The sequence below is a fragment of the Prionailurus bengalensis genome, chromosome B2 (genome assembly GCF_016509475.1).
Source record: "Prionailurus bengalensis isolate Pbe53 chromosome B2, Fcat_Pben_1.1_paternal_pri, whole genome shotgun sequence".
In the NCBI taxonomy this organism is placed as follows: domain Eukaryota; kingdom Metazoa; phylum Chordata; class Mammalia; order Carnivora; family Felidae; genus Prionailurus; species Prionailurus bengalensis.
The window spans coordinates 130,634,660-130,650,155 of NC_057349.1; the positions used below are offsets into that span (position 1 = coordinate 130,634,660).

At 38.3% G+C, this 15,496-nt stretch overlaps 1 protein-coding gene across 9 annotated transcripts in view; it reads left to right on the forward strand.

Annotated features, from left to right (window-relative positions):
* UTRN (utrophin) overlaps positions 1-15,496 on the forward strand; it is a 478,053-nt gene that overhangs the window by 444,494 nt on the left and 18,063 nt on the right. For 7 of the 9 annotated variants that reach the window (XM_043592533.1, XM_043592535.1, XM_043592532.1 and 4 more), the window contains 4 exons: positions 2,831-2,967; positions 8,820-8,858; positions 9,084-9,149; positions 10,226-10,291. In XM_043592533.1, coding sequence (XP_043448468.1) covers positions 2,831-2,967; positions 8,820-8,858; positions 9,084-9,149; positions 10,226-10,291 — 308 coding nt within the window. The remainder of the gene's footprint in view (positions 1-2,830; positions 2,968-8,819; positions 8,859-9,083; positions 9,150-10,225; positions 10,292-15,496) is intronic. The other 2 variants (XM_043592534.1, XM_043592538.1) reach the window with 1 other exon arrangement.

Genomic DNA, 15,496 nt, shown 5'->3' on the forward strand with positions numbered 1-15,496 from the left:
TTCGTTTCATTTTGTGGGAGGTGGTTTTTGTTGGTGGTGGTTGGCCGGTTGGTTTTGCTTTGTTCTTCCGTGTTTTGAATGTATTTAGCTCAAGAATGCTTGATGTGGAGTCAGACCTGTACTTTTGAATGATGTGTCATTTTTTCCCCAAGCAAAAAGTTCATGGAAAAACCTAAATTTAGATAGTTAGAAGAACATTCTGCTAAGTGGAAGAAGCCAGTCACAAAAGACCACGTACCGTACAATTCCATTTATAAGAAACATCCAGAATAGGCAAATCCATAGAAACAGAAGTGGATTAGTACTTGCCAGGAACTGAGGGGAGGGGAGGGGAGGGGGTAAGAGTGGGGGGGGGGTAGTGATAGCGAATGGGTACAGAGTTTCTTTTTGAGGTGATGGTCACACAACCCTGTGAATATATAAAAAGCACTGTACTCTACACTGCCTTGTGGAGGCAGACAGGGTAAGTGGCCCGGGGCCTGCCCACCCCTCCTTTTCTCCCACTCACCCCACTCAGGGCTTCCTGAATTAAAACCCGGGGTATGGCTTGAAAACCACTGGCTCTAGTGGTGAATCCTTTTTACTGCCAGATGAAGGTGGACCAAGTAAAAAGCTGGAGGCCGGTATTTCCTTATATATTAACAATGTGTTAAGAGCAGACCTGGAAATAAATTGCATCATAAATGCTTATCCTTGCATAGGGGCCACCTTTTTGTACTTCTGTCATAGAAAACTTCTTCCCTTCTTCGCTTTACCAAAACATTCAGGGAAAATATCTACAAATACAATGATCTGCAGCTGTGATACCCATTGCTAGAGGTCCAAATGTCCTTTACAGTAGATGATATGTCCTTTTGGCTTTATTCTCAGCCAGAGATATTCTGTCTCTAAAAATGTCCTTCTTTATTCCCAAATGTCTTTTCTTATTTCTCCTGTTCTATCTGGTTAGATCTTAGTGCCCCCAAACCATCATCTCTCTTAACAATATTTTGCCTTTGGTTCGTTTTCATTAATAGCTTATTTTCTGTACTTCTTTATATTTGGAAGGATCAGTACCTAAATAACTACAGATATTATATGGTTTATTCTGTGTTATTCAGGAAAAGATTGAACATTGTGGGTCTGATGGCAAGGCCTTGGGACAATGTGGGTGGTCCTTGCTATACTTTTTTTTAATGAGATAAAAATTGATGAACTTTAATTATAAATAAGTTGCTTATTTATGTTTCTTCTCTGCTCTGCAAGCCTAGAGAATCAAAAGTTCCCTTAACCGTGTACTAGAAACAGACACATTTAGGTAGAATAAGAGCAGATGGAAAGCTACAAACTACATAAGGGCTGACTCAGAATTTAGTTGTTTTAAAAAATAATTATATTTTTTTTAAGCTTCTGTTTGCAAAACAAGTTGGTATGAGTCCCGGGGATGCTTGCCATGAAGGAAAAGATGATGGACTGGGGAGGGTGCAAGTAGAGGGGGGCAGGCAATAAGTAAGCAGTGTATTTAGCATAGTATTAGAATAATAAACCATTATTCTAGAAAAGTCCTCTGGTTTTGTTTTGTGAAGTGATTGGAGTGAGGTCTATCCAGGTTTGTATTAAAAGCCAACTAGCAGGGGCGCCTGGGTGGCTCAGTCAGTTAAGCGCCCGACTTCGGCTCAGGTCATGATCTCACAGTTCGTGAGTTCGAGCCCCGTGTCGGGCTCTGTGCTGACAGCTCAGAGCCTGGAGCCTGCTTCACATTCTGTGTCTCCCTCTCTCTCTGCCCCTTCCCTGCTCATGCTGTGTCTCTCTCTGTCTCAAAAATAAATAAACATTAAAAAAAATTAAAAAGCCAACTAGGAGTCCAACGACTAAGGTTTTAATTGAGTCCTTTAAGGTAATGTAAATTTATTAAATACATCTTCAGAAGGACTAAAGTTGGCATCTGTATAACATATTGCAAATAAAAACTAGAATTGGTGATAACTGAGGCTTAGGGAACAGTTTATAAGATGGGAAGAGGGAATGGGGTTGGGATAGATTTCAGCCCATGTCACCCCAAGTGATTATTAACTAATCACCTTGACATGGCTAAGGAAACAGTAACATTTTATACTGCATTAAAAATTTAGTCCATGTTTGGGAGCCTGGGTGGCTCAGCCAATTAAGCATCCGACTCTTGATCTCAGCTCAAGTCTTGATTGCAGGGTCGAGAGTTCAAGCCCCACATTGGGCTCCATGCTCAGCAATACCCACCCCCCCCCCCAAATAAAATAAGAAAATAAATATATATTAAAAATAAATATAAAAGTTTAGTCCATATCATTTTTGGGAACGACAGATGGGTAGTACTCCTTACAATATTGCGGCCTGCTCTTTCTCTCTTATGTTATTGCTTTCTCATGTTCCATACTTCAATATATGCTGGCTCATGTGAAGTCATTAGACTTGTTTATTCACCTTAGTGGAAACCATGTTATATCCAGAATGCTTCATCATCACTAAACATTTAATATCAAATTGCAACTCTTTCAGTAACAGAAATCAACCAATAACATTGCCAAAACTAACTTTACTTCATGGCCTAAGTTTTTAAATATTGAGGAAGTGAGCTAAGGATGGTTTATTTTCAACAGAAAATAAAAAATTATAAACTGATTGCTGGATGTGTTTAATGATGAGTCCTGATTGCCATGTTATTTCATGACACGACTTGTTATTCCAAAAATACATAAAGCCACTGAAACTGTTTGTTATTTCATTGCATGAATTTATATCTGCTCTAATTTTATTGGAGCTAGACATCTCCTTCCATTTTAATGGGAGAAGTGTAATTTTTTCATCCTCCTAGACAACATCTGGGGAAGATGTACGAGACTTCACAAAGGTGCTGAAGAATAAGTTCAGATCAAAGAAATACTTTGCCAAACATCCTCGGCTTGGCTACCTGCCTGTCCAGACAGTGCTTGAGGGTGACAACTTAGAGACGTAAGTTCAACTTTAATATTAAAACTTCTATGTACTCTTTTATCTGATACTGTCTTTTATTATGTTAGTGACACCCAGAGAAATTATCTGATACCAGAAAGAATTTGTGTTTTGGTAAAGCGTTTCATTTTAAAAGAGGTAAAACTAAACTCGGAATCAGTCTTCACAACATGAATTTTTACTGTTGGCTTTTGATAATACCATGGCTAAAATTTTAGGTTTAATTTTGCATGTGTTCCTCCACTTTAAAAACACGTATTACTGTGTGTTCGACCTTTGCCTTGGTCATGTCTTTTCCTCTTAAAAATACTTAGAGCCAATTGTGGTATATGCTGTTTCATTACCTTACTCATTTCCCATTTTTCCTCCTTTGGGGATATTTTTGCTATTTTATGAAGTATGTGTTGCACTTATTTTACACGTTAAAAATTTTTTTTAATGTTTTTTTAATGTTTTATTTTTGAGAGAGAGAGAGAGAAATGGAGTGATGGAGTGTGAGCAGGGGAGGGGCAGAGAGAGAGGGCAACACAGAATCCAAAGCTGTTAGCACAGAGCCCAGCATGGGGCTCCAACTCATGAGCCATGAGATCACAACCTGAGCCAAAGTTGGACGCTCAACCAACTGAGCCACCCAGGTGTCCCTATTTTACATGTTTTTAATGTAAATCTATTAATAATATTGAGTCTCTTGCTTTTGATATACCTGTGCTAAAATCACATCAAAATCTTACATTTCTAATTTATTTTCTCTTGAGCATGAAGACAGTAAAACAAGATAGCTGTATACAGTACATAGACAAAATTTCTTTGAAGTATGTAATTCAATTTTATAAGCATGAATGAAACAAAGTCTCAAGGTAGCAAAATTACTATGGCATTATAAGGAAGAGTAGCAATTGATAGCCTGAAATGAAAAGAAAAATAATTTTTAAAACAAGCCAGAAGAAATGCAAGAAGTAATTTTAAATTACTAAACAATTATATATCAAGATCAAAATAGGTCTGATTTTAAATTTTTGAATCATATTTTATTTTGTTTTATTTTATTTTAAGAAAGAGAGCATGTGTGGAGGGGAGGGGCAGAGCAGGGGGGAGAGAGAGAGAGCGAGAGAGAACGAGAGCGAGTGAGAGAGAGAGAGAGAGAGAGAGAGAAAGAAAATCCCAAGCAGGCTCCATGCCCAGTGCAGAGTCTGACCTGGGGCTCAATCTCACGACTGCGAGATCATGCCTGAACTGAAATCAAGGGTCTGCCGTATAATTGAATGAGCCACCCAGGTGCCCCTGAATCACTTTTTAAAATATCAGCATAAACATGACTTCCGTGGCAATTTTCTTACACTCCAATCTTGGGAAAAATGAACTTTTATTGCTAGTCATTAGTAAAGTGCCTAGTCATAAAAATAGTGATGTTCTAGTTACAGAAAGATGCCCTCTCAAAATGCCTATAGAAAAGAAACTCAGAAGTGTGACGTTTTCTACATTATACAGTAGAAAAAAATATATAATAAGAAGTATTAAAAAGTGTGTTGAGTGCAATTTTTGTGCAGTCTTTCTTTCTTTAACCTTTAAAACCCACTGTTCATTTTATTGTGTATCTGAGAGATAAGCAGAGAGCAGTAATAGTCTAGTATTAGGACAATCCATGTCTCAAAGATTTCAAAGTAGAGGACAGGCTATTTGGCCTGGATTTTTTTCCATATAAAGCTTTGTAGAACACTGGCTTTGCTGCATTTTTGTATAAATGTATGTTGTGGGTTTTTTGTTAATTTGTGGAACTTCTAAGAAGCAAAAGGAAGACCACAGCCAAAGCACAGTAGATATTTCATCGCTCCGTAGGTACTGTTATGGGCGCACAACTGTATATGTTGATAGATCCAAAAATAGCACATATGCATTTAAAGCATACAAAATATTTCAAATTTTTTGACAACTTTGATATCAAACTGTGTAAAATTAAAATATTATGCCTCCCAGTTATTTCTTTCAGAGTACATTTTAGAACAAATTTTGTTGAAGCAATCTCAGTTTAAAGAAAGCTATTCATCTGCTTAAAATCCATAAGGAAAAGTAGATTTTTGGTTCTCTCTTTGTTTTGTGGGTACGTATTTGTCCTTTTCTTTGAAAGGTTTTATGTTATTACATTCTTAGTTGTTTTACTATGTAATACACAGTTTAACTGTGCTGAACACCCCATGATAAAGGCACAATTTTACTTCCCTTGGTATCAGATCTAATTAACCTTCGCAGTAATGCCTGAAGCATAGAATTATCACATAGCTTTTTTTTTTATAGGATAATTTGATAAGTTTGAACTAGTGATGTGCCTTTCACTCTTATGATAAACCATTGGTATTTTGTGTCCCAATATCTACATCCTTCATATGCAGGTCGATTCATCTTTTTTTTTAAATTCCTTTTAAGCATTTTTGATAACTTTTCTTTTAATGTCAAAATAATCATTGACATCAATCATTCTATTCTGAGTGACTCAGTTAAAGTAAAAAAGAACAGAAAAACATGCCAAATAATTTTGTGCTATGATTTTTGGCTGTAATTCTGAAAATGCTTCATTTCATCTATCATGAATTTACCAGCGTTTTCAGAGAGAGGAAAACAAGAGAAAGAAAGGAAAGAGTATAAGATTAAATCAGATGTCACAAGATTCTTTTTGAAAAAGATTTATGAGATACTGGATAGAGTGGGCAGGTTTTCTTTTTTAAATCATAGAACGTGTTTTTGCAGTTGGTATAGTTCATTTTTCTGCTGAGCCCTTTCTAGTACAGGGCCACTTAATCTTCTGGTGTAACAATTTATGTGAGTGGGTAGTAAAGTTTGATTTCATTTATTCTCCTATTTGTGGGAGAACATTGGAGAAAAACCAGCCAAGTGGTAAATGTGTTAAAGTTATTTATGAAGCTGATTGGAATTTTCTCTTGCTTCTTTCTTTTTCATCCCTGCAAAATGTAGTGTCTTATCCTATCCAGTAATGAGATATGTGTGCATGGAGGGTATTTATGGGAAAAATGAGTTAATACTAAAAGGAGGTAAACAAACTCATGCTTAGGTTTATTCAGTTAATTTTGTAACTGTGTGTGCAAGAATTTTCAAAAAATAAATCAACATAAATGAGTAAAACTTGATTAAAGAGTTACCATTGAGGGGCACCTAGTTGGCTCAGTTGGTTAAGTGTCCGACTCTCAATTTCGGTTCAGGTAATGATCTCATGGTTTCATGAGTTCAAGCCCCACGTCGGGCTCTGTGCACTGACCCTAGGAGCCTGCTTGGGATTCTCTGTCTCCCTCTCCCTGTGCCCCTCCCTCACTTATGCTCTCTCTGTCTCTGTCAAAATATATAAACTTTAAAAAAAAGTTTAAAAAAAGTTAGAAAAATTTGCCATTGAACATAAACCTAAGAAACAAGCTAAAATAGTGACAAAAATAATTTGAGAATTTTGAGATATTATTTTTGGCTAAAAGGTAGGTTGGTTTCCTTAAAGATTAAAGAAGTAAAATAGACACTTCTGTCTGATGTTGGTTAAAGAGGAATAAATGAGTTTCATTGTTCTTTTGAGTTCTTACTGTAGCAAGAACTAACTTGTAGTCAAGTGTAACTATGATTGTGGAGCATTGGATTGGAGGAGGTGACAGCTAACCTGAGACCTGGAAGATTAACAGAGCTAGACCTGCAGTGTTTGGTGTGGATGACGAAAGGGAGAGTTTCTAGGCAAGGGAAGTATCTTCAAAAGCCCAGAGACAAGATCATTCTGGAAACTAGGGTGGGAAGCTGGGAAGAGTAGCAAGAAATAAGAGAGGAGAGAAAAGCAGGACCTACCTAATCAGGGGCCTTGTAAATCATGCCAAGGTGTTTGGGTTTTATCGTGAAAGACATAGGGAGCCATTGAGGGTTTATATGTGAGAGCACACTGGGACCCCACTTACTCTGGAGCAAATGGATCAAAGAAGGCAAAAGACGGGAAGCCTAAGGCATTAAAAGAATCGTTAAGTTTTTCAAGGAAAGTCTGGATCATATTTCATGTTATATTAAGTAAAGAGTCTGATTCTTTGCATATTAGTGTGTGATTAACCAAAATACCCTATTCAGTCACCACTCTGGAAAGCAGGGATAGGCTACATTATTAACTGTGGACTAACACATAGATCGGTCTTATTTTGAACCCTCTTAAATTATAGACTCTCTAACTATGCCGCAGTGAGGATATTGCCTTGTTTTTGTCTCCCAGAATTAAATGAGAAGATGTATCACTTAACCTTTCTTTCTCTACAAATCAAAATACTTTGAAGTCAATGAAGCCTTCAGTTTGACTTTGTTAATCTTTATTTCTTTTCTTAGACATGTTCTCAATATATAAAAAACTTTCTTTTGAGAACTTCTTTGGTTCAGCCTTCTACCTCTGCCATTCTTATCGTAGTTCAATGAATCATTTTTGTGCTGACTGCATTAACTTCACAAGAACTAGTCATATGGTTTCACAGAGCTTTTCCAGCTTCAATTAAGATCAGAAATACATATTTCTCTCGTGCTTAAAGTTCACTGCAAATGTTGTAGTACACTTGAGTTTTAGAAATGCTCTCGAGGAGTTATTATTTTTTGGAAAGTTTATAGTAAATCATTCACGTAACATTTAACATCCGTATCCACCGAATAATACTGTGTTGTTTCATTGTTGTTTTAGCTATCTTACATGTGGATGATTAAGTCTATTTACAGATATTCTGACAGACACGGCCTGGATAAATGCCTGTTTTTGAAAGGAGGTCCAAATAGTCTTAGTTTTTCATCCCAGTAAGATGCCCTTCGTCTCTTAGTCTTTGCTATTCAAACATCAACTTGTGCTTCCAGCAGGAGATAATGAGATCATTAACTTTTTCTTAAGTTTGTATGTATAATAGAAATAGAATCAAGTAGATCTAGAATGATTTAAACTTTCCTCCTTTGTTTCAATCAACATGAGCTCTTGCAGGAGACTTATTTAATTAAATAGAGAACTCATTTCCTTTAGACTTTTAAAATTCCCATATTCATCAGTAGCTCCCCTAGGGTCCCCCAGGGTCAGGAGTGGTACTGAATGATCAAGCTCCAGAGTCAGGCCTGACTCAAGCCGAACACATTTCCTGATATTATCAGTTTCAGAGATTCAACTTCCAGAAAGAATTTTGTGTGAAGAAAGCGTATCACCATCCAGTTGCTTTCAGCCTTATTGATAATGTAAAAATTTGGGGCTGGGTATAGGGGAGAGGATCTAGGTAACATCTGCTTTCAGTGTCTCTGTGAGTTGTGATACTCTGTGTACACGTGGATTCGGATTTTTACATTGAAAACTGGACAAAGAATCAGAACAGTCTCATTTTACTGCAACGCTGCCATCAGTGGATAGTATAGTCTTTGGAATTTAACTTTATCTTTCTGACCAAGTTTCTTCTCCGGGAAGAACAAAAATCTGATTGCATCATCCCTTGGTATATTATGGAGCATCATGTTTAAACTTACTGCAGGAGCATTTTTGTTTCTTTCTTTTTTTTCCAATAAGACCATTTCAAGATGTGGTTGCTGTCCTGTAACAAATATCCTGTAATATTTGTGAAAAGCTCCCGCAGGCACTTGAATACACAGCGTCTTCTCCAGAACAAACAGGGACTTTGTGTTACTTTTGATTCCCCCCCCCCCCCCCCCCCCCCCCCCCCCCCCCCCCCCCCCGGTGCACCTCGGGGCGACCAAACGTGAGAGTAGAAGGCGGCTGAGAATGCCTTCTCCCCCAGCCTCCCGCTGCTCTTGTCTGAAATCGCTCTCGAGTGCTAGTTCCGTGACTTCTGTTTCCCTCTCCCCCTCTGCAGTCCTGTGACACTCATCAGCATGTGGCCAGAGCACTATGAGTGAGTATTCACAGCTCCGTCTGCAGGAGCCGGCACTCTGATCGGTGTCATTAGCAGGGGGGTGATTATGAAACTCGTGAACTAAGAGAATAGTCTACCTCCTGGGTAACAATCCTCATGGTTTGTTTGCATGGCAAATTCAGTGTTTAACCAAGCTAACATTCCTAATGGCAACATCTGTCAATATTGGAACATAAAACTGTTTCTTTGCTTTTTCTTTTATAGCCCCTCACAGTCTCCTCAGCTGTTTCATGATGACACCCATTCCAGAATAGAACAGTATGCCACACGGTAAGAGACTTTGATGGGAGCCCTCTGCTGCGCTGCCGCCCAGAACGTATCTATTTCTGTATGAATCCTGTAGCATTAACATGCCTTGATTTAAGGGATGTTTTGTGAGAGTCGTGATTCCATTATATTTGGAACCTGGGCTCTCATCTTTCCATGTTGCAGTTTGCACTTTACCAAATACCTGCCATACATTCTGTGAAGAGTAAATCTCCATGGGATGTGATTATTGAGCTCATGAGAATCCAAACACCATACAAAACAGGATTTAGATAGTGTAACCCAGTTTAATGAATGAGAGTCAGAATTGAAAGTGTTCTCAGGAGATGGTGCACATGTGACTTACCATATGTAATTAAATTTATGCTAATGCTTTATTATAGAGGTTTATTTTAGAGTCCTTAAACAATATAAAGTATCGTCTGGTCTTGATGGCATGCATAAACTTTCATAAACGAAGGGTATAGTAACTATCTCTGGTGCTAGCAAGTAGCTATGCCTAAAGAGGTTAGTTTAAGCATCATATAAATAGTAACATTCAAACTGGGTCTCAGCCAGACAGAATTTCTGGGAAAAGGCAGGCTTAGATTAATGGAAAAATGTACTCAAAAGCATTGAGCTGGGAAAGAACATGGCTTGTTTAAAGAACTGCAAATAAAGGAATGAGGAGTGAAGGAATAGAAGCTCAAGTCAGATAAAGAAGGCCCACTTGCTAAGGAGTGGGGCTATATCTTTAGTTAAAGGGGGGTCATGGAGAGTCTTTAGGCAGGAGAGGAGCATAATCAGATTTCTGAGAATGAAAACCAAACCGGAGGGTCTGGGAAATCAGTTAGGCGCCTAGGTCCCTTGAGAGCCTATATGACATGGTAAAAGATGGAGGCCGACAAGTCTAAAGACAGTGGTGGTAGAAAGGTAACTCAAGATGAGGTATTATTTTAAATTTCCAATCTTGTTAGGAGATTTGGACCTTTTCCTATTTTGTCAGAATCATGACAGTTTGAGAAAAACAGAGAATGGACCTCCAACTGACCATGCCCCGTGTGGCCACACTGTCTAACCTCTTTCTTTTCATTCTTCAGCCTGGCCCAGATGGAAAGGACTAATGGGTCTTTCCTCACTGATAGCAGCTCTACCACAGGAAGTGTGTAAGTAAAACATGAAATTAGCACCGCCTGGGAAGGCTAGTTTCTGTGTCCTGGCTGTCGGAAGTAATCTTCACTGATTGTGGCTCTGAATTTTGATCCCAATCAAAATTGATAAGTGTGGTTACAAAAATGTCTGCATAGATTTTATGCTCTCAAGCCGTGATAACATAAGTTGGATATGTTTATTTATTTAGTTTCATGTAAGTTAATGAAAAAATCCTGTATTTATCAACTAATCTGCCTCAGGAAGATCGGATTGTTTTATGTATAAATACAGGTATAGATATTCATTCCATTTGTCAGATACTTCTTGTTGATAATTAACAGATGCATTTCCATAGAATGATGCCCTTCTGTAAAATCCTCTTTTGCTGACTCGCATTTTCTCCATCATCTCTGCCATTTAACAACTATGACCCACACAAGTTTGGACATACAGTCCCCACTCTTCATTGAAAAATATTGTTTCTCTTGCCAATATTTTATTATCTTAGCAAGCAGGAAAAGCCTCGTTAACTTTAGAAAAATACTCTCAGAAAAATTTTCTAGGCAAATATTTTATCTCTGATTATCCTATTATTGTGTGTAATATTGTTTAGGACCTTTCCCTTTTCTTCCCCCTCCTCGGAATTAACATTTTTTTTTCATTTTGAATGATATCTAAGAGATTTCAATAGTGTCACATTTACTTGACTTAGGCAGGTTCATTGTTTGGATCTGGTGGGAAGCTGTAGGTAGACAGGAAAGTTACAGAACATAATACTCAGATGTCTTACACTAAAAAAGGCCATGGAGAGAGCCAAATTGAAATACTTTAAGCACTCTAATACAGAATAGCTTCCTACCAATATTTTTAAAAGTGTTTTACTATCATTAAGCTTATAAATAAAAATGTATTAGGTTTTTCAATTTTAAATTTCAAACATTAGCATGTTAATACTTTACAAGAATACAGTTGCGATTTGTGCATTATTATTCATGTACTATGAATATGAAACAATTCCCAAACCAAGATAATAGAATATTTATAATGCTTGTTTCATATTTAGCTACTAGTATGTATTTTATATAAAGCAGTTAGATATCTGGAGTATCCCCTAAATCAACATAATTTCTACAAGGTTCATAATAGCCAAAGAATTAGATGAAATAAAAAAATAGTAATAAAGACCAAAATAATTAAAACCAAATTTAAATTCTTTAAAATGTGTTTGTCATGCCCTCTGAACAGAGTAAAGGTAATGTTCAAATTTAGTACATCCTATCTTCAAATTAAAATAAACACTCTTTTTAAATTTATTACTGATGTCTGAGAAAAAACAATAATCAGATGACTACAAGCTGAATACATTTTAATATACCATCATTAGACATATTAACTCATCCATCTGTCCAACAAATGTTTCTTATATACCCACCATGCAGTTATGTGCTAGGGCCAGTTTTGAGATCTGATGGATACATTTTCAGGAAGTTTGTAGGCTGTTTGTTAAACAGAGCCATTACAGAAATTAATTTGTATACACTTACAATTAAATAAATTAGAGTCAAATGAAAATGAAGGTAATACTCAAAACTCACCATGCCTTAGTCTACCTCATTGTACTATTTCTGTGTTCTTGGGGTAATTAATTGTATTTGTCAGATGGTGTGCAACTGCGTGTCTTTTCCAGACTCTACATTCAGTAAAGTCATTAGTTTGAAATTGGCCTTGGTGAGAGTATTTAAACCATAGAAATTGCAAAGGCTACAATTCAGTGCCTTTTTATTCATTAATTTTTTGGAAAGCTTGTTAAATGTTTATCAGCATGCCACTGCCATATACCCAGTACTGTAAAAGCCTATAGATGTAAATACTGTCTTCATGAGTCTTATGGGTTAGAGGAGAGATGATTAAGTGTTTCTACAGAGGAAGAGCATGGGAAGGGCATTTTTGGTAGAGAGAATAATGACCCCCAAAAGAAGTCTACATCCTAATCCCTGAAATTTAAGAAGGTGTCACTTTATATAGCAAGATGGAACTTGCACATGTGATTAAGTTAAGTATCTTGAGATGGGGAGATTATCCTAGATTTGGGTGGATCCCATATAATCCCATGAGTCCTTATAAGAAGTGGGGAGGGTCAGTTAGAGAAGGATATCGCCATGAAAGAAAGAGGTCAGATACAGGGAGATTTCCAGATGCTACGCCACTGGCTTTAAAGGTAGAGGAATGGGGGCACCTGGGTGGCTCAGTCGGTTGAGCGTCTGACTTTGGCTCAGGTCGTGATCTCACTGTCCATGAGTTTGAGCCCCGCGTCAGGCTCTGTGCTGACAGCTCAGAGCCTGGAGCCTGTTTCAGATTCTGTGTCTCCCTCTCTGTCTGCCCCTCCCCCACTCATGCTCTGTCTCTGTCTCTGTCTCTCTCTCTCTGCAAAAACAAAAATAAAACTTAAAAAAAGAAAAGAAAAAATTTAAAGGTAGAGGAATGCAGGTGGCCTCTAGTTACTGGAAAAGTCAAGGAAACAAACTCTTCCTTAAATGTAATATTCAGTTAAGTTAACACTATAAGAACATATCTATCAGCCACTAAAGTGAAATCTTTTTCCAGTTCCTGGTGCATTAGTATTTTCTTAGTGAATATGTTAGTAAATCTTATTTTGATCAGTCCGGGAAGCCCTTTGCCCTTTCACCATTTGAATTACTGAATATCCTGGGATTCTTTTCCTGCGACCATGGCAGTGACTCCTCCATTTGAGTAAGATTGCAAACAAGGACACCAAGTCATTGAAGTCGTGTGCTGGATCTGGAATCCAGTGGTGTGACGTGGGGTGGTCCACCATCCTCACTTAAATGTGTAATATTTACTTATTTAAGCATTTCCATGTAACCAGTACTATCGACTTGACAAAGTAAGTATTACACATGCTACAATAAATACCTTTTCTCCCAGTGGATAGAGTCTTCCAATGAAGATGCCTACCTTCTTTGGGCTGAGAGCACTCCTCAGAATTTGTGACGGAAGGGTTAGGACCCAAGCCCCACTATTTGCTTCTCTGACTGCCCTTCTGTGTTTCCTATCTAATCATGTAGCATCTTGGATCACGGGATATTTGGAAGAAACGTTTGCTGCTCTCAACAGGATGCCGTCATACCGTTCCTTCTTTGGTCCCGGTGTATTTGTTTCTTACGGGACCTTCCTGCAGTGGCAGGAAGTATGTAGCACACCGTAACCCTGGCCTTTCCCTGGAAAATTCCTAAAGTCCAGCATCGACAGGGTCATGAAACAATCCTGAGACGATAGATGACAGTTTTCTGCACCACCCAGCAGTGTCGCCAGCTTCTAAATGAGGGTTCGGTGTCTCCTCAAGACAGCTCTTCTGTTTCGCTCTTAGGTCTGTCCTGAGGCAGCCAGCATCAGATCTTAGCAATTTTCATCGTTGGGAAAAACTAAAAGCTAACTCAGAGTGCCTTAAGCAAAAAAAAAAAAAAAAAAAAAAAAAAAAAAAAAAAAAAAAAGATGGTATTAGTTAGCAAATTTCTACAATACGTTTTGGAATGTTTCTCATTCTTGAATTCTCTACCTTTCCTCCAGGCCCTTTTGAGTGGAGGTTTCTGTTATTCCAGTCTAGGTCATAAAAATATTACTAGGTTTCCTTTGAATAACAACAGTGATGATACAAAACAACCACCATCTCTCCCTCCGTGCAGAGCATATTGAGCCAGACGCTGCACTAAGCACTTTGCCATCTTCACTTATTTAATCCTCACAGAACCTTTTGAGATGCTACTCGTGTTTCTGTGACCACCATTTTACGGCTGAATAAACTGAGGCCCTAAGAGTTTAAGGAGCTTGCCCAGGGTTTCATAGTCAGTAGTGGAGCTCAGGTGCAGGCAGCCTGGCTCCCAGCACAGGCACTCCCGACCACCCCTGACCAGCTCACTGTGCCGTGGAGGAGGGTTTCCCAGATGGGAGAACTGCGGTGGGGGGTGGGGGGCAGGTCAGGGCATCTTCATTCCCCCTGGGGGTCATCACATTCCTTGTCCTGCTCCTGCCCATCTGCACGCACGCTTCTGCTTCACAGTCCAGACCTAACCAGGAGAGTTTGTAATTCAGCCCCTCTAAGACCCATCTCCTAAAGGTGCTTTGGGATGGTCTCAGCCATAGGTGATCAAAGAGATCCCTGTGCTTTGAGGTGTGAATTTTGAGATTTGAACTTGGGATTGTAAGTTACCCAAGGTCCTTTTGTCATTTGTGTCTTGAAAAGCAGCCATCCTAACCTGTGGTTTGAGCCTTTTTCTGTCCCTCAAATTGGTCTGTGGAACCAATTCCCTGGCTCCCGACTGCGTTCATCTTCTGTGAAGCTGGTTAATGAGTTGTTGCACTCCCATGCATCTTGGACTTCTGCCTCCCCAGCCTACATGTTAATCAGTCTCCCAGCTCTTCCCCACATACACCCAATTCCCAGTGCTCCCTTTCCTCCTGAAAATCTGGCTCTGGATAATATAAAAAGACATTAATTTTGAGGACATTAATTTTTAGGAGGAGTTAAGCATCCATGAGTCAAACAGAAAACAGGACCTAAGATAGTCCTAGGGCATCTCAGTGGCAGGTACTGAAGGATAGATCCCAAGGCCATTGCCATCAGGGTGTCTCTCCCCCCATCTGCTGCCTGCCCTTGAGTGACACTGTTTTATGTGGAAAGATCTAACTTGGGAGGCTGGTGTGGTTCGCACTGGCATTGCTGTTTGCACCTCTGAAGCCTGGAATGGAATAACCCTTGAAAGGAGGGAAATTATTGTTATTTTTATTTATTTATGTCTTGCATTCTTTCAAAAGGTCATTGAATGAATCACACTTCTTTTGTCATCTTATATGTACTAATTTTGTAATCCAGATAGTATTTACTATGCACAACTTAAATATGGTATAAACAGAGTCCATTTGAGGGTATTTCAGTGGCGCAGATCTGTATTTTTGCAACCTTTTCTATTTTTGCACTATTGACATTTAAAGGCCCTAATCTGGTACCTCACATACTATCTGTACTTAAAGGGTATGCTCTTAGTTTTTACTATATATAATTAAGAGCTTGAATGTATTTATTTTTATATTTAACTTTTAGGCCTAATAATCTGTGAAAAACACTTAAGGCTAAAATTATGTGTTATATATAAATTATTTTTTTTTAAAGAAATTGCCTTAAACCCTTTTCAGGTACCTTA